Source organism: Rana temporaria, chromosome 5 (assembly GCF_905171775.1).
Source record: "Rana temporaria chromosome 5, aRanTem1.1, whole genome shotgun sequence".
NCBI classification, from domain to species: domain Eukaryota; kingdom Metazoa; phylum Chordata; class Amphibia; order Anura; family Ranidae; genus Rana; species Rana temporaria.
Window position 1 is genome coordinate 186,598,020 of NC_053493.1, and position 19,633 is coordinate 186,617,652.

General features: G+C 40.8%; 1 protein-coding gene across 6 annotated transcripts in view; it reads right to left on the reverse strand.

The window, feature by feature from the left end:
• The window catches only part of ICE1 (interactor of little elongation complex ELL subunit 1), a 537,335-nt gene that overhangs the window by 361,880 nt on the left and 155,822 nt on the right, over positions 1–19,633 (reverse strand). For all 6 annotated transcript variants that reach the window (XM_040353451.1, XM_040353452.1, XM_040353450.1 and 3 more), the window contains 2 exons: positions 19,257–19,333; positions 17,534–17,571 (listed from right to left, as the gene is read on the reverse strand). In XM_040353451.1, coding sequence (XP_040209385.1) covers positions 17,534–17,571; positions 19,257–19,333 — 115 coding nt within the window. The remainder of the gene's footprint in view (positions 1–17,533; positions 17,572–19,256; positions 19,334–19,633) is intronic.

The following is a 19,633-nucleotide window of genomic DNA, read 5'->3' on the forward strand; positions in this document are numbered from 1 at the left end:
CTGTCTATTTTTATGTATTTCCAATCTGGTTATTTCTTCCATATGTAGGTGAAGATCTCCATGTGCTGCCATCACACAGAGGTTTAATCATTACATAATGGGATGTTCCAGAGCAATGCTCAACTTGAGGGGAGGGAGACACAAATAATGCAGACCGCTATCAGACATGAGGACCCATACTGCTGCCTGCAGCACACTGCACTAAAAAAAAGCGGCATCCTCTAACCATGTTACATTCACCTGATAAATATTCGTGAACGCAAGTATCAACGACCAAGTTGCGGACTAGCAAATTTGAGTCATAAAGGCTTGGTAATGCACCGTGCAAGAAACGCTTCTTGTTCTGGCAGAGTGCATTCTAAAAGAAACAGGGGGAAACCGCTTTCAACCACAAGCCTGAATAATAGCCTGATGAATCAACATCTAAACAGTTGGTTTAGACACTGCCTGCCCTTTCCGGGGACCTCCTGGTAGCACAACAAACATCAGTCTACCGTATCTGAGCAACCGCTTCAGATAGGCCTTGACTGCTCTCAATATAATGAGAGAGCAATCATTTTAACCACTTCCCGACGGCCGTGCGACTTTGTACGGCCGCAGGGTGGTTCTACTTCTCTGACTGGCCGTGTTTATACGGCCTGCGCTCGCAGCCAGCGGCGCTCGCTCGCCGCATCGCTGAAATGCCGATGCGAGTGCCTGGCGGCCATGATGTCCGCCAGGCACTCGGGATCGGCGGCTACAGGGACAAGACGTGGAGCTCTGTGTGAAAACACAGAGATCCATGTCCTGTCAGGGGAGAGAGGAGACCGATCTTTGTCCCTTGTACATAGGGACATAGATCGGTCACCTCCCCCAGTCACCCCCCTTCCCCCACAGTTAGAACACAATTCAGGGTACACATTTAACCCCTTCCTCACCCCCTAGTGTTAACCCCTTCAATGCCAGTCACATTTATACAGTAATTAGTGCATATTTATAGCACTGATCGCTGTATAAATGTGAATGGCGCCAAAAATGTGTCAAAAGTGTCCGATGTCTCCGCCATAATGTCGCAGTCACAAAAAAAATGCTGATCGCCACTATTAGTAGTAAAAAAAAAAAAAAAAATTATAATTATGTCCCCTATTTTGTAAGCGCAATAACTTTTGCGCAAACCAGACGCTTCTTGCGTTTTTTTTTTACCAAAAATATGTAGAAGAATACGTATCGCCTAGACTGAGAAAAAAAATGTTTTTTTTTAAAAAAATTGGGCTATTTATTACAGCAACAAGTAAAACATATTGTTTTTTTCTTCAAAATTGTCGCTATTTTTGTTTATAGCGCAAAAAAATAAAAAAACGCAGAGGCGATCAAATGCCACCAAAAGAAAGCTCCATTTGTGGGGAAAAAAGGATATCAATTTTGTTTGGGAGCCACGTCGCACGACCGCGCAATTGTCAGTTAAAGTGACGCAATGCCACCAGCTGAAATTTCACCTGGTCGGTAAGGGGTATATGTGCCCAGTAAGGAAGTGGTTAATAGCTGGTTAGAACGCTGCCTACCCTTTTCTAGGGACTTCTAGCAGCATAACAAAACGTCAAATTCTTGTATCTGAAACTTTCAGATAGACCTCAATTGTTCTCATCTCTATTTAGAGAAACATAATTTTTCTTTCTTAAACCAAGTTTCTGGAAAAGGGAGGCAAGAAGTGCTTTGATTAAAAGAAAAAACTAGATCCTTTGGAAAAAAAGGTTGGGCGAGGTTTCAACATCATTCTAATAAATAACTATAAATAAGGCTCTATACAAAGAAAGTTGCCAATACTGAAATTCTCTTGTAGAGGCTACCGCAACCAAGAACCCCAACTCCCTTGATGGAGGATGAAGGGAAATATGGTGCATCGTATACAAACAATATACAATATATGTATATAAATCACCGCGCTACCTACACATACATATAAATGGCAGCCAATACCACAGAATAAGATCAATTCTGCAGGCAAACAGACATGGGAAACAAAAAAAGTGTAGCGCTAAATATATGTGAAACAATAAGGAAGACTGTACAAACAGATCTAAAAAACATTAGTTGATAACACCATAAGTGCTCAAAAGTCTGTGAGTAATGACAAACATGTAGGATATGAAGGGATACTATCCTTGCAAGAAATGTAGTGTCTGTTTTCACAACAATAACGGGAAGTCCAAAACTTTGGAATTCAGATCTAGTAATACAGGTCGCCCATATTCTATCAAATCATTTTGCACATGTGCGACAACGCACATTGTTTACCTTATCACCTGCCCGTGCGGAAAGCAATACGTTGATCGTACCATGCGTGCTTTTTCCGTACGGGCAGGTGAACATGTTACCAAAATCATTGGTGGGTGTACCAAGCATACAGTCCCGAGGCACTATAGGGAATGCCATGATCGTAACCCAAAAGGTACACAGTTTTTAATAATTGATAAATACGTACCACCTTGGAGTGGAGGAGCGAAGACAAGAGGGGTGTCCAGACTTGAAGCATATTGGATTTATGAATTGCGCACATAAGTTCTGCACGGCCTCAATGTCGAGTGGGACATAAATGTATTTATTAACCAATCTTAATAAAATGTTGTAATGCACCTTCATATCCAATAGTGGCTCCATAACCCCCTCCCCTTTTTTCAATTCTCAATATTTTTCCAATTTAATTTTTTCATTTCATATTTACTTTTATTATTTTATTATAATAAAACCTCATATTTATTCCACTTAAGTGAATGTAGAGCATCTCCCTTTTAACATTGTTTAACATTGTTAATCATACATGGTCACTTTAGATTCTGGTTGATGTCTGGTTTATGGTTGGGGACATTGACTTCTGTTATGTCCATTTTAGAAGATTACTCACTAGAGTTACTAGTATTGTATTTTGTTTTTATAGATAGTACGGTCACCCCCTCCTCTTTTTTTCCCCGCCTCTCTTTGTAATAAGACTCAGTTTTATTGTTGGTCGAATCTTCCCCCTGATACACGGACGTGCTGTTGTCCTCTGTTTACATTGAAGATCATGTGACGCGATCGTATTGTGAGAGCGTGACGTGGTGTGCGTATTGAAACAGGCCACCTCATGCTTTGCTGTTCGGCGTTGCGCTCCAGTTCTCTCTTTGATTGAGGCTTGGAGCGCACGCCGGCGTCACCATGACTCATCAACCCGGGCAGTGATGAGTCCATAACGCAGACAGGTCACCTGACGCTTTGACGTTCGACGCTGTGCTCCAGTTCTTTCCTCACTATGAGGCTTGGAGCGCACGCCGCAGTCGCCATGATTCACCAACCCGGAAGTAACGAATCTGCATTGTTAATCTTCCAGCTGGAGCCATTATTGAGGTATGGGGGTGTACAGCTATATATTTGGGTCGTTTATAGCAGTAGGTCAGTACCCCAGATGACGATCTAGTGATCGAAACGCGTCGGAACCCGCTGACCCTACTGCTCATATGTTACCATGCTTGATTTTTTTCTGCTGAAATGTGAGTGTAAACTTTACTTTTTTGCTGCCAAGTAAATCATTTATACAGTTTTACACTATGTGCATCCTCGTTTTCTCTTCCATTTTTTCCACACTGAGCTTCTGGATCTGCTGACACTGATATATGCCTATTGTTATTACTGGCTGATATTGGGTTAATTTCCTCCTCCGTTATACCATATACTGCACCGCAGTGGAAACCATCTTCCTGTCTGTCATTCAAGCCAGTTTGGAACCAGGACACCGTCATTCTTTAGCCTGTGTGACCTAATAAGTATATGCTTAATTGGGTCCATATATTCTGGTAAGCCTCAAATTTACCTTGGTGGTGGATCTACTATCAATTTTGACTTCACCTTTTCTTCAACATTAAGTCACTTTCTGTTGGATTAATTGATTTGGATTTTTTATGGGACTTATATAATTATATTTAACCCTGATTTACATGTTTATGTCATTACTCAGAGACTTTTGAGCACTTATGGTGTTATCAACTTTTTAGATCTGTTTTTACAGTCTTCCTTATTGTTTCACATGTATTTAGCGCTACACTTTTTTTGTTTCCCAAATATGGTGCATCGACCTAAGGAGCTGTCCCTGCAAGCCGACAAACCAGACTCAAATCCCCCAGGCACAAGGACGAACTAACTGGTGGACTTATACGCGTTACCCTTGTAGAAAAGCCCAGATCAAAAGAGTGTAAAGGCAAGCGACCTCGAAACACCGACAGGGCTGAGACTCGACTCTTGATGGAACTTAAGGCTAGCTCCATCCCTTCCCTGGTGTAGGAAGGCAAGAATTCTACCTATGGCATACTTCCGAGGATGCCATCCCTTGGTTTTACACCAGGAATATGGGCCTTTCAGATCCTATAATACCTGAAGGCCCACTCTCCTGTATGAATCAGGGTAGTCGTCCCTGATTCTGAAAGTTGCGATCTTCAAGAATGCGGGCTAAACCAAGTAAAACCATCAATTCCCAATGTTACAAGATAGGATGAAATACCGGCCCTTGCAAGGTAGATCTAGGCAAGATGTAAGGGACCCCGAGTCCTCTACTGCCACTCTTGTGATCCCTGCACAGTACGGTTGTCTGGGTCATGCCGGGGCTATTAAGCCGTTCCCCCCTGATGTAGCCTAGAGGCCGCGGGAGTTGCGGCACTGGGGGAAGAGAACGCATAAACCAGTGACAACTGGTCCCACAGGGTTACAATGCATTTTGTCTCGTGTGCGAGCGGATCCTTTGTCCTAGACATAAAGCTGTTCAACTTCTTGTTGAACCTGTACGCCCATGAATCATTTGCCTGGGGTACCCTTTCTACGGCCTTTGATCAGAAAGAAGATCAGGGAGTAGAGGCCATACACCCGGGAACATATGTTGACGGTTCCTGAGAACCGCCTGCCAAGTCTCCATTCCATGAAATGAAGACGGACGATAGGGCAAGGCACAAAACCCCTCTGCCTAAGCCAAAACATGGCTTAATTTCCTTCTGGCTGCATGACTTCTAGTATCTCCTTGGTAAATTAAGTCAACCAGTGGTGTGGCATATCGGATTGTACTCTGACAGAACAAACCTGCAACCTAAAAAGCCCAGGCAATTAAGTCAGACGTGCTAGCCGAAGGTTTGACCCTTGACAGGAAGAATCTCCTGGGCAGTGGTCTCTTCCAGGACTGGTCTCCTTCCCAAGAGGCCAGTCTTCATAGCCACTACCTCTCAGGTAACTGGCATGAAGGATCTTCTTTTCTGCCAAACATTTTGGTTGGGAACCACCAACTGAGACTCCATCGCATCTGTGGGATCAGACCCTTTGGATAATGCCAGGTTAAGATCTAGTAGCCTAGAATGAAGCTGAGCATAAGGACTCTTTAATAAATAAATGTAAGGAACTCTTCCTTGCTTTGACCACATAGACCAGCTTTTTTACAACGCTGACTGTCTGAAGCAAGAAAAAAAAAAAACTAATTTTTTTGGGCTGAGTCCAAAACGCTCTAAGCTATTTATCAAACGTACGAATGTACCATTAGACTGGTATCCTGACCCAGGAGTTCCAGATACTTGACCATGCTGGACACACTTAGGTCCGGCCATGCTACTAACTGATCCATAAGCAGCAGATTGCCTCGGTATGCCATTACTGCTATACCCTGGGCCTTTAGTCCTGCTAGTGGCGGGCCGTAGCACCTTGTAAACCCGGCACAGTGGCTAACTTAAAGAGCGAGACCATCAACCAGAAGAGGTGCTTTCCCCCTGCGAAGCGCAGACAACCTCCTGCTGTCCCATGTAAACAAACACAAATGGTTCCGTTCCCCATATGTGTAAGTGGCAAGTGTTGAAGCTAAATGCTTCAATGGAACTTGTACAAATATATTTTAGGCAAAAAAAACAAAAAACATAAAAAACCATGTGTGATAAATATATATATATATATATATATATATAAAAATATATAAAAAAAAAATTTATATATATATATATATATATATATATATATATATATATATATATATATATATATATATATATATATATATATATATATATATATATATATATATATATATATATATAAAAAATATATATATATATAAAAAAATATATATTCACAAGGCAATGGAGGAGAACTGCACACGGTATATAACGAGTGCCAGCAAACAGGTCTTCCCACCGACCATATATATAAGAGAAAAAGTTCAAGATTTGCTGCACTTAAAATCGTTTTATTTTTCAAATCTTCTCGTAAAGGTTACATACCAGAGTATTCAGACATGGATGTGCGTTTCGGGCTTACATGCTACCGCCCTTCTTCAGATCAAGTCAGAACATATCTAACTATTTCAAAGTCATGTGATTTTAAACACTTCACACATTACAACACATATGGAATCAATTACATGGTTAATTGCTTACTAATCAGATCAAATTCACACAAGGTAATTTCAAGTATTTCACACCATAGATACAAAAAAGGGTTAATCCAGCTGGCCACAGCCTCAAAATTCTCCAGGAGCAATCCCAGGGTCAGTCTAAAAAAAATGTCATATCATACAAAGAACATATATATATTGAAAAAATAATAAAAACCAAAGAAAAAAAATTAATATAAACACAAATATTAATCAATCAAAAAAATTATAAATCATATAAATAAATATAAATCCAAATCAGTGTTTAGTCCATTAGGAGTGATAGTATTAAGGAAATGTATCCAATGTACTTCACGTCTCCTCAAGGTAAGTTCACGATCACCACCTCTCCTGTTTCTTTCAATGCCTTCGAATACCATATATTTTAATTGTGAGACAGTGTGTCCTTTTTCTACAAAATGACGAGCAAGTGGCAACTGTGTTAATTTATCTCTAATCAAATACTTATGACGTGCTATTCGGTCTTTTACCTTTTGGGTGGTTTCCCCAATATATAATAATCCACATGGACATTTGATAGCATATACCACAAATGATGATTGGCAGGTTTAGTGTCTCTTAATGGGAATATTAGAGCCTTTGTGGGGATGTGAGATATATTTACCTTTAATCATAGAGTTACAATGGATACAAGATAAACAGGGATCTTGTTTATCTTTTATCCAATGTAACTCTATGATTAAAAGGTAAATATATCTCACATCCCCACAAAGGCTTTAATATTCATATTAAGGGACACTACACCTGCCAATCATCATTTGTGGTATATGCCATCAAATGTCCATGTGGATTATTATATATTGGGGAAACCACCCAAAAGGTAAAAGACCGAATAGCACGTCATAAGTATTCAATTAGAGATAAATTAACACAGTTACCACTTGCTCGTCATTTTGTAGAAAAAGGACACACTGTCTCACAATTAAAATATATGGTATTAGAAGGCATTGAAATGGACTAAAATGGGGCACATGCGCGACATGGAGCAGAGCGGCCGCTTCTAGAGAGAGCTCCGGTTCCAGAACGGAGTAATCCCGCTTAATCGGGGCTATTATCACCCGAAAATAACACAAAATATCGGCACCCCCATCCGCATCATCTTGTGTATGCAGCCAACTAAGAAGAAGGGACGGCGGAGCTGCAAAACCCTTCACAACCTCACACACTATTGCCTGAGGTCGCAGGAGCGTGGCAAGATGGCGAATAAGGGCGCCAACACACAGACCTCTTCTTCTCCCTCCTCACCAGCACCCCATCAATCCCAGCTGCAGTGGAATCCAGAACCATCCGTCCACAGTGAGTACCCCACACTTACTAAAGATGATCTTAACTCCAGCCTGGATGCCATGTGCTCAAAGCTGGTTAACAAATTTCAGGCTGAGATACAAAAATCAACCAGCACACTGTCTCAAGAAATAGCTGCTCTAGGAACTAGAACTGACCTACTAGAAAACAAGCATGATGAACTGTCTATAGCATTTAATGATTTATCCAGGGAGCATGATTATCTATCCTCTGCCTTTTCTCAGCTCCAAGAACATTTGGAGGACTTGGAGAACAGAAACAGAAGGTCGAATATTAGGATCAGAGGTGTCCCAGAAACAGTCACAGACCTACTTGCATTTACTAACAAGTTGTTTCTCTCCCTGCTACCAGAGCAAAACCCTCAATCATTTACATGCGACCGTATTCATCGTGCACTAAGAGCCAAACCAGCCCCTGACAAACCACCTAGAGACATACTTTGCATGAAAGACTTTTTAGTCAAAGAGGATATTATGCGTGCTGCAAGAGCCTTAAGAAATATTATCCAAGATGGTGTGCACTTACAGATTTACCCAGATGTTTCACAGGCAACCTTAGACAGACGCAGAAAGATGAAGGAAATCACTACAGTCCTTTCAACAGCAAGGATCAGATATAGATGGGGATTTCCTTTTAAGCTGATTATCCCTCACAATGGTTCCACTTACATTGCTACTACTATTGCAGAAGGTCAGGATGTTCTAGTCAAGTTGGGTCTGATGGATGCAGTAAACATTCCTCGCACTCCAGCCTTCTCCCGCCCTGCTCCTATTTGGAATACCCCTGCATCTCGTGCGGGCAGAAGAGGGGTCAGGCAGGATCCCGCAACTCTCCGTTTTAACTAACTTCCAGTATCTCAAGATTTGACTAACTTTCTTTTTTCCTTCAGGCACAATGTTACAGCCCACTGACTCTGTTTCCGTCCACAGTCTCCAAGATTTGTAACTTCCTGAACACAGTAGGTCTTATCTCTTTTTTTCATCTGGATTTTGTCTTCTTATCTTACACTTAGGCAGAACTTTATGAACGATGTGATCCACACTCTCTTCACATTCACAGGACTTATTTTTCACCACTCTTTTGGTTCACTTTTTCCTTTTTGGTGGTATTACACTGACACCTACTAACTTTTTTTGGTACTGCACCCGACTGAAGTTATACACTCTATGTAATCCCCCTTATTATCTATTTTATTCAGTTATCATAATTTTGTCACGATATACTTTGTTCTATCCATCAACTTCAGTACAACTTTCTCCGCACTTGTACGATATGCAGTATGTATATATATGCTTCTATTCCCAACTCACCCCTTTAATGATTGATGCGATAATATTTAATTCTACTGCATACAAGCTCAGAATGTCCCCCACTGAATCTATCTGTGGAATAATCTTTATACTTTTAATTAATTTAACCAATTTTGTATAAGAGGTATAGCACTTTACAGTCAGTTATGATAGTACTGCAAGAATGTTTAAGTCATACTACTTATTTTTCTCTCACAGGTTTATAAAATTAGTATTATGTCGGGTGGCCCCCGTTCTATGTCGCCATGATTTTCCCCCACTCAGTTAAGGTGCCCCCTCTCTCCAGAGGGAGCGCTCATAGCCACCTCAGACGCAAGATTACATGCCTTCTTTTCCTTTTTGGCATTTCACTATTTTTTTTCAACCTCGTCTCGCGTTGGCTGGCTATCAAAGCTGAGTTCTAGACCAACAGGTCTATTAGTACTTCTCTGTCGGTTGGGTTTCTTTCTCCTACCCAACCCCAAAGGTTTTTTTTATGGAATAAATTGTTCTCGTTGGAACAAGGTTCCATCTGTTTTATGGTTAAATCTGTCGTATAGATGTGGTACACTTTTCTTACAAATATCCTTCTCATTATCCATAAGAACTAACCCCTTCTTTTACTTTTATTTACACGTAACACAACCATCGGTCAAGCACATACCCTATATACATTTCGCTTCAAGCCTCTCTAGAATTTCCCACTTGCCACGATACCTGATGATCCACCCCACACCCAGTAAAACATCATGACCATTAAAATTATTTCACACAATGTTAAAGGTTTCAATTCACCAAACAAACGGAAAAAGGCCTTCCTACAATATAAGAGATTGGATGCTAAAAAAGTAATGCTGCAAGAAACACATTTTTTGAAAGACTCCCACCCCACTTTCTTTCATAAGGCTTTCAACCAATCATTTTACACCTCCTCCTCCTCAAAAACTAAAGGAGTCGCTATTATTTTTCACCACTCTTTTACCATAGATGTACACCAAGTATACAAGGATCAAGAGAGCAGATTCATCATTATTAAAGGCACACTCTCTGGTAAAGACATTACAATTGCGAACATTTACTCCCCTAACGAAACCCAAACTACATTCTTCACACAATTCTTCAATAAATTACAACAATTCCACTCTCCACATATTATAATAGGCGGAGACTTTAACTCGGTTCCGCAACCCAACATAGATAGAAGCAAACAAACTCAAAACTCCAGATCCTTCTCTAAGACAACATCCTCACTTCTATATGATCTACAATTGATAGACTCATGGCGAGCTTTGAACATAGGAGCTAGGGATTACACTTTTTATTCACACCCACATGATTCTTACTCAAGAATTGACCACATTTTTTGTACCCCAATTATTTTAGCAAACTCTCTTGACGCTAGTATTCATCCTTGCACATGGTCAGATCATCAAATAGTCACCCTTAGCACAAAATTTATTGGCCTCTCCTCCACCCCCTATTCCTGGAGGTTGAACGAATCCCTTTTAACAGACCCTAATCACCAGCAGGAAATTGCAGCGGAAATCAAGGAATATTTCGCTCTTAATGCCACTCCAGAAATCTCCTCAGCCACCCTCTGGTCTGCACATAAGGCGGTAATGAGAGGCCACCTTATCAGACGCTCATCCCAACGAAACAAAACCAATGTGGAAAAAATTATCTCCCTCACGAAAGACCTCCATAACCTGTACAAAGACCATACGTGCACACATGACCCGGACGTCTTTAAAATTATTTCACTCAAACGCACCGAATTAGATGCACTACTATCCTCTAAAGCAGAAAAGGCACTCAGATGGTCGAAAGCTAGGTTTCTCCTCTCCAGCAACTCATATTCCGCAATGTTTGCTCGCAAACTTAACCAGTCTATTAAACCTACCCATATCTACAAACTAAAGAATAACACTAACCAAGTAGTCACACACCCACAAGAAGTACTCTCGATCTTCACTAAATTTTACTCAGACCTTTTATCCGCCCCAAACTCCCCCCCCCCCACCTCCGCATCTCCTTGGTTGAACAATCTTCCTTCCCCGAAGCTCAAACAATCACAAATAGATAATCTCAATATGCCATGCTCAGATGAGGAATTGGATCAAATTATTAAAACTCAAGAAAAATTCCGCCCCAGGCCCAGACGGTTTCTCATCACTCTATTATAAACAATACTCCCAACTGTTAGTCCCTCACCTGAAGAAGCTCTTTAACTGTGTCCTGAAAGGTGATCATTTACCAGATGAGATGTTACTTGCAAATATGTCCCTAATCCCAAAACCTAATAAAGACCACACACTTCCCCAAAATTAGAGACCAATTTCAGTCATAAATAATGACCTCAAAATATTTAGTAGACTCCTTGCTAACAGACTCTCTACAATTATCCCCACTCTTATTTCCCCTTACCAATCAGGCTTTATCCCGGGAAGGCAAATCACAGATAATATCAGACTAGTCACAAATATTATTCAAGACGCCAATGTACATTCCAATCCAATTCTGTTGCTCAGCCTTGACATAAATAAAGCCTTCGACCGTGTCCACTGGTCATTTTTGGACACTGTACTCCAGAAATACGGCTTTACTGGTGAATTTCTACACGCATTCCATGCACTATACCATAACCCCTCTACTAGAATACGTCTCCCAGGCTGTAACTCAGAGTTTTTCAGGGTGGGCAGAGGTACTAGACAGGGCTGCCCCCTTTCCCCTTTACTTTTTGCGCTTGCAATAGAACCACTCTCCACAGCAATCCTTACCAATCCCGGAATCAAAGGTTACTCATCAGGTTCTAACACTTATAAATTAAGCATGTATGCTGATGAAATGCTATTATTCTTATCACAACCGGAAACCACCCTTCCTAACCTACTGCAAACCCTCAACATATTCGCAACTATCTCGGGCCTCACAGTCAATGTGTCCAAATCGATAGGCATGCCCATTAACATCCCCCCCCCCTCAGAATTAGACTCCATACGCTCCTCCTTCGATTTCTCCTACACTCCAGACTCCCTTCCATACCTAGGCATCCACCTCACCCCCAATCTCAGCGAATTAGCAGGTAAAAACTACATCCCAATGATGCAAAAATTAAGAGCGACACTAAAAATTTGGAAATCCTTTAAGATCTCGTTCCTTGGGAAAATAACAGCGATTAAAATGACACTTCTCCCTAAATTATTATACCTATTTAGAGCACTCCCCATTAGGATAAATAAGACACTTATCACCAAATTCCAATCCGATATAAACAAATTTGTTTGGTCAGACTCCCATCCCCGATCTTCTAGATTGATCCTGCATAAATCCCAAAGGTGTGGGGGCCTCGGCCTCCCAGACCTTTGGCTATATTATCTATCTGCAAGATGGACCCAAATTGCGCAATGGCATATCCCGCAGTCCAAGATTCCCTGGATCGTGTTTGAGAAAGCCTCAATAGCACCATTCACCATCTCGGGTATTCTCTGGGGGAATAAAATCCCAATTCCAACCCTAAACTCCCGAAATCAAATAGTCGCGCACTCTTATCATTTATGGAAACTTCACAATGAAAAATACAACCTCACCTCTAAATCCCCCCCATTTGCTACATTTTTGGGTGACCCAAAATTTAAACCAAATACCCCAATAAACCTCACTTGGTGGAAGGTGAATAACCTCATCTCACTCAAAAAATTTAGGTACGAACTTCATCCCTTTCTCTTCACTGAAATTAAAATACCAGATCCCAGACTCGGAATATGATAATTTCCTCCTCATAAAACAATTTTTTGACACTCATTTCAAGACCACGAACACCCAATCTCCCCCCCCCACTTTGAGAGACTCTGTCTCAACTCTCCCAGAAAAAAAGGATTCATTTCAGATCTATACTCCACCTTAGCCAACAATACAGACTCTAATAAACTAACTTATATGACGAAATGGGAACATGACTTAAACTTCACCTACTCCTCAGTAAACTGGGATAACTGTATAAATAATCTACACAAATGCACCAAATCTATCTCGATCAAAGAAACAGCCCTAAAAGTTTTTATAAGATGGTATTACACCCCAACCAAACTCCATTCCATCTTCCCCTCAGTTTCCCCCTCTTGCTTCAGAGGTTGCAACACATTAGGTTCGTTCCCCCACACTTTCTGGCTCTGTGACAGGGTCAAAAACATTTGGTCACAACTGGAGAATTTCGCCTCCAAAATATCAGGTAATACAATTGTCCTAACAATACATAACTGTTTAATTTTCTCCCCAATCGCAGGTCTTTCCACATGCCAAATGAGGCTTATCCACACAATTTGTGTTGCCATACACTGGCTGATAGCATCCCAATGGAAATCTCCAACAATTCTCCTAGCCCCACTCAAACCCAGGATCAATGATATAAACTTAATGGAAAAAATATCCCACACATTACAAAATACTATGCACATCTTTAACAATAAATGGTCCCCCTGGACCGAGTATTCCCCCCCTGTTCAACACAGTCTAGACCCATTATTATGTTATGTCCCTTCTGATATGGTTGGATTTCAACTTTGTACATTGATTCACAGTCTTTTAATTGGTTCCCTATCTTTGATAATGCGTGTAACCTTTATTTGAATTGCTGTGCCCTCCAATGGTTCTGTTTCTTATATGAGCTAATCGCAATTTTTATAATGACACTGTTTTTATAGATTTGTACCACTATCTATTTTTTCAATAAAAGTTTGTAAACAAAAAAAAAAAAAAAAAGAAATGGACTAAAACACCGATTTGGATTTATATTTATTTATATGATTTATAATTGGGTTTATATTAATTTTTTTTCTTTGGTTTTTATTATTTTTTCAATATATATATATTTTTTGATTTTTCATGTATATTTAATATCTAAAAATGTTCTTTGTATGATATATGTCATTTTTTTTAGACGGACACTGGGATTGCTCTTTGACTTTGATGAAATTGTTAGATATGTTCTGACTTGATCTGAAGAAGGGCGGTAGCATGTAAGCCCGAAACGCACATCCATGTCTGAATACTCTGGTATGAGAAGATTTGAAAAATAAAACAATTTAAAGTGCAGCAAATCTTGAACTTTTTCAATTCAGGGTGGTGGCGCTGCTAAAGTGTAGTATTTTGTGTGTCCTTATCTTCAGTGTGACCAATTATGGCAATAAAAAAATATTATCAAAATATTGTACAGTGCATACTAAAGTAATAGGTGGATAAACAGTTGCTGTTTATCCGCCTATTACTTTAGTATGCACTGTACAATATTTTGATAATATACTGGACTGGGGATAGTAGGATATACCGTGGAGCCTAAAGGGGGGCCCTCTTATGACTAGTCACCTAGCCACAGCAATTTTATCTGTTTTACTTGGTGCTTACTACACTTTTACAGATAAGTGTGGTTCATCATACTGTTCTATTACTTATGGACTTTTAGTTTACTTACACACGTTTGAACAGTGGGAGTGTATCCCACTGAGTTACTTCACATTTATTTTTTTGTCATTTTTTGCCATTTTCTTTGTTTGTATCACCTACTAATAGTCACTTATACACCTCAGTGGAGGCGTAGGAGGGACGCCTAGCAGGGTGGAATATCCAGGACACATACCTTCAGCTTACCACCGTTTATGCACTTCCATATCACCTTTAAGCCCATCAGTGGGCATATTCTATCACAAATACTCAATAATAAGGGGACCTTCTAAACACCATCGGAGGCTCCTTTTATGAGTCCACCAAGGTGCCCGACACTTACATTTATTTGGCATAATTGGTCACACTGAAGATAAGGACACACAAAATACTACACTTTAGCAGCGCCACCACCCTGAATTCAACTTCTATTCCAACCTTTATTCTTCCTTTGGGGGGCCAGACAGGGGGCAGCAGCTCACCTACCCAATCCTTAGCGCGGAATTTCAGCTCTCTAGATCAACATTTAATGCCTCTTAAGCATTATCGTGCGGACAAGCATCCTTGCGAGACCAAGGACTCCTGAGTGATTAGGCGACCTTGTGCGATTCAGCAATTCTTATGCCATCAAGCATCTTAAAGCGATTTTAGGCATCTCTGTGTAACAAGCCTCTTTGTGCAATTAAGTACTCTTGGGTAACCAAGGCCCCAATTATGCAATCATGCAAAATCTAGGGGGAACATGCAACTTTAGGCGATCATGCATCCTTATGCGATTCAGCATCTTTTTATGCAATCAAACATCTTATGCATTTTAAGCACTACTGTGACCAAGTATCCTCGGGACTTTAATCCTCTCGTTTGAGGTTTCAGAGCAGGGGAAGGGACACACCCAGCTTTCTGCTCGTTGTGAGGACTTTGTGCTAACCTCTCTTATGGACCAACAACACTGAAACACGTTCAGCAGCGTTTCGTTGTATATTTGCATTAGAGGATGACCAATATGGGTTATCAGTGCCACCTCATTGATGTCCATCAGTGCCCACCAGTGCCACCTCATCAATGCCCACCAGAGCATCCCATCATTGCCCATCAGCGCCAACCAGTGCATCACATCAGCGCCAACCAGTGCATCACATCAGCGCCAACCAGTGCATCACATCACGTGAACAACACCTTAGACACCGGTGAAAAAAAACTGAGGCGATCCCAGTATGGGAGGGGTTATATAGGGAGGAAACTTCCTGTCTAATTGATTCCACCAGTGTCCAGCACCTGACAGTGGCTATAACCCATTATGTAATGATTTAACCTCTGTGTCCCGTGATGTACGATAAAGAAACATTTTTCACTCATGGTTCGTGTTTGGCTGAAGCCATTTATTATCAATCAACGTGTTTACTCTTTTTAAATCATAATCACAACATAAACTACCCAAATGACCCTGATCAAAAGTTTACATACCATGGTGATTTTGATAACATACTAGTTGACACATAGGGGTTTGAATAGCTATTAAATGTAACCATCCTCACCTGTGATCTGTTTGCTTTGGCATTTTATTAGTGTGTGTGTGTGTGTGTGTGTGTATATAAAAGGTCAATGAGTTTCTGGACTCCTGACAGATCCTTGCATCTTTCATTCAGTGCTGCACTGACGTTTCTGGATTTTGAGTCATGGGGAAAGCAAAAGCATGTGTGTGTGTATAAAAGGTCAATGAGTTTCTGGACTCCTGACAGATCCTTGCATGTTTCATTCAGTGCTGCACTTACGTTTCTGGATTCTGAGTCATGGGGAAAACAAAAGCTTCAAAGGATCCATCGTCTTGGATGGATCCGACATAGCTATTTAACCCCTGGAGGGCTTCTTAGTAGAGCTTTTCCTTAGCACACCTTGTCAAAGCATCTGCGGGAAAAGGTAGTTGAACTGTATGAAACAGGAAAGGGATATAAAAAGATTTTAAAGGAATTGAGAATGCCAATCAGCAGTGTTCAAACTCTTATCAAGAAGTGGAAAATTAGGCGTTTTGTTGAAACCGAACCACGGTCAGGTAGATCAGCTAAAATTTTAGCCACAACTGCTAGGAAAATTGTTTGGGATGCAAATAAAAACCACAGGACTCTCTGAAAACATGTGGTGCGGCTCTTTCAAGGAGGCACTTGAAGAAAGATGGGCTGCCTGGTTGAGTCACCAGAAGAAAGCCATTACTGTGCAAATGCCACAAAGTATTCCGTTTACAATACCCCAAACAGCATAGAGACAGGCCTCAAACCTTCTGGCACAAAGTGATGTTTTGAGGATGTGAGAGCTACAAAGGCACAGGGAATTTGGTCAAAATTGATGGCAAGATGAATGTAGTATGTTATTAAAAAATACTGGAGAAACATTTACATTCATCAGCCAGGAAGCGTATGGGACATACTTGAACATTCCAACATGACAATGACCCAAAACACAATGCCAAGTCGACCTGTCATTGGCTACAGCAGAATAAAATGAAGGTTCTTGAGTGGCAATCTTAGTTTCCTGACCTCAATATCATTGAGCCACTCTGGGGAGATCTCAAAACGTGCAGTTCATGCAAGACAGCCCAAGAATTTACAGAAACTGGAAACTTTTTGCCAAGAGAAATGGGCAGCTTTACCATCTGAGAAGATAAAGAGCCTCATCCACAAATACCACAAAAGACTACAAGCAGTCATTGATGTTGAAAGGGGCAATACACGGTATTAAGAACTGGGGTATGTAAACTTTTGATCAGGGTCATTTGGGTAGATTTTGTTGTGATGACGATTTAAAAAGAGTAAAACACAGTTGATCGATAATAAATGGCTTCAACCAAACACCAACCATGAATAAAAGAAACGTTTTTGTGTTATTCATATTCTCTGAAAAATGGCCAAGAAATCATAAATTCTGCCAGGGTATGTAAACTTATGAGAACAAGTGTGTGTGTGTGGTTTACACTGAAAAGAAACCATCTATAAATTGATATATCAAATAGAAATATGTATGAAATTGACAGAGAGAAAAGTATAGATGACAAAAATCATCCATAAAAGGAGATGGACATTACCTTCTGTTTTCTTTATTTTTGCCTGATGTTTCTTCTTTCTATAAATAGTAATTAATGCATTAATACATAAAAAAAAAAAAAAAAAAACATTCATGTACAATTCAATATAAAACCGTAAAAGGTAGCAACAACGACAACTGTAAATTTTGGCATTAAAGGATTTTTTTTGGCCAAGAAAACTATATATACACATAATTGCTAAACTAGCCATTTTGTATATATTTTTTTTATTTACCTTTGTATTTCAATCTACAGCCAACTAGGATCTTTGCAAACTGACAAAACATCTTAAAAAAAAATGGCAATCTGGGGGTGGTGTGCTCACCAATTCCCATACAGAATACTCTATTATCTGCCTTTATAGAGGTCTGTAAATGGGTGCATACAGAGTTAAAGCTCTCGCTTTAACCCTCTAGTTGGCACCAACTAAAGGCGTATGTTGCTGGCAGCATGGGGCTTTAATCCTTAAACTGCCAGGTCCATGCGCCATATGGATCTACAGAAGTGCCTGCAGGTGGCCATACGGACCCCTTTTCCCCCTCTCCTGTAAAGCTCATGGTCACTTCAATGACCATAAACTTATAGCAGAATTCGTTATCGTTATTAACCCTAAATATGACACCCCCCCTCCTATGAATGACAGCAAAGTCTAATGGTTCCTGTTGCTGTATCTCAACCAATTATTAGAGAGAGACCAGGCATTCAATCGGGAACGGACTTAGGTAGGTATTAGGGGGAGCTGCACACTGAAAGTTTTTTACCTGCATGCATAGAATGCATGCCGGTAAAAAACCTTCAGCATTTACAACCACTTTAGGCCTCATGTACACAGCTGCTGGTAAACGGACATTTAGGAGCAGTTGGGCTTATTTTTTTTAACTGCTCCTGAACTCTCCTCTATGTTATCTTAACAGTACATGTACACAGGATTTTTTATAATCATGTTTAGAGGCATTTCAAGCGCCAAACGTGGCTAAACACGTTCAGCAGCGTTTCGTTGTATATTTGCATTAGAGGATGACCAATATGGGTTATCAGTGCCACCTCATTGATGTCCATCAGTGCCCACCAGTGCCACCTCATCAATGCCCACCAGAGCATCCCATCATTGCCCATCAGCGCCAACCAGTGCATCACATCAGCGCCAACCAGTGCATCACATCAGCGCCAACCAGTGCATCACATCAGCGCCAACCAGTGCATCACATCAGCGCCAACCAGTGCATCACATTAGCGCCAACCAGTACAGCCCAATAATGTCATTCACTGCCACCTCATCAGTGCCCACCAGTGGAGCGCTCCCAGCTCCGTTCCGTCCCCTAGCCTAGCCAAAGAAAGCTCCATTCATCCCCCAATGTGCTGCGCGCCCACCTCTGCCTACAAACCCCAGAATGCAGCATGGGCCGGTAACAGCCAATCGGTGGCCGCCGCTGCCGACTTCCTCCACTGGAAAAAAAATTCAGCAGACAGCGGCCATTATAGCAGCAGACAGTGGATGGGTGGGGGGGGGGGGATTCCACCCAGCACGCCTCAGATCCCTGACAATCTGCCCTTTTTACATAAAAAATCGGCCAATGACATTTTTTTAAAAAAAAAGGCAAAATATTTGTATTGTGAGAGTTTCTTGTAAAAGTAAATGGCACTTGTAAAAGTAAATGGCACTTTGTTTATCAGGCCCACTACAATGGTACATTTTTTAAGACAAGGAGTAAGAAATACATACACCATATTACACTTTTTGCACTCTTTCTTCACTCCGACAATTTCCAGTTGAGACTGATGAACCACGTCTAGTACAGACTGTAAAGTTTTAAACATAACATGTCATACAAAAAAAACAACATATAAAATGCTTTGCATCAAGTAATATAGGAATACAATTTAGAAACTAAGCATCCTGCCTAAACAAAATCACAATCCTTAAAGTAGAACTATAGGCAAACCCCCCCCCCACCCCCCTCCCCCATTTCGGATAGAGCAAGGAAGGGTCAGATTTGTTTTCGCCATCTGTGTCCCATTGCAGATTTTTACCTTTACTTCCTGTCCCATAGCCAAACAGGACATGAGAGAAAATCCTTGCAAATGAAGGGCATTCCTTGG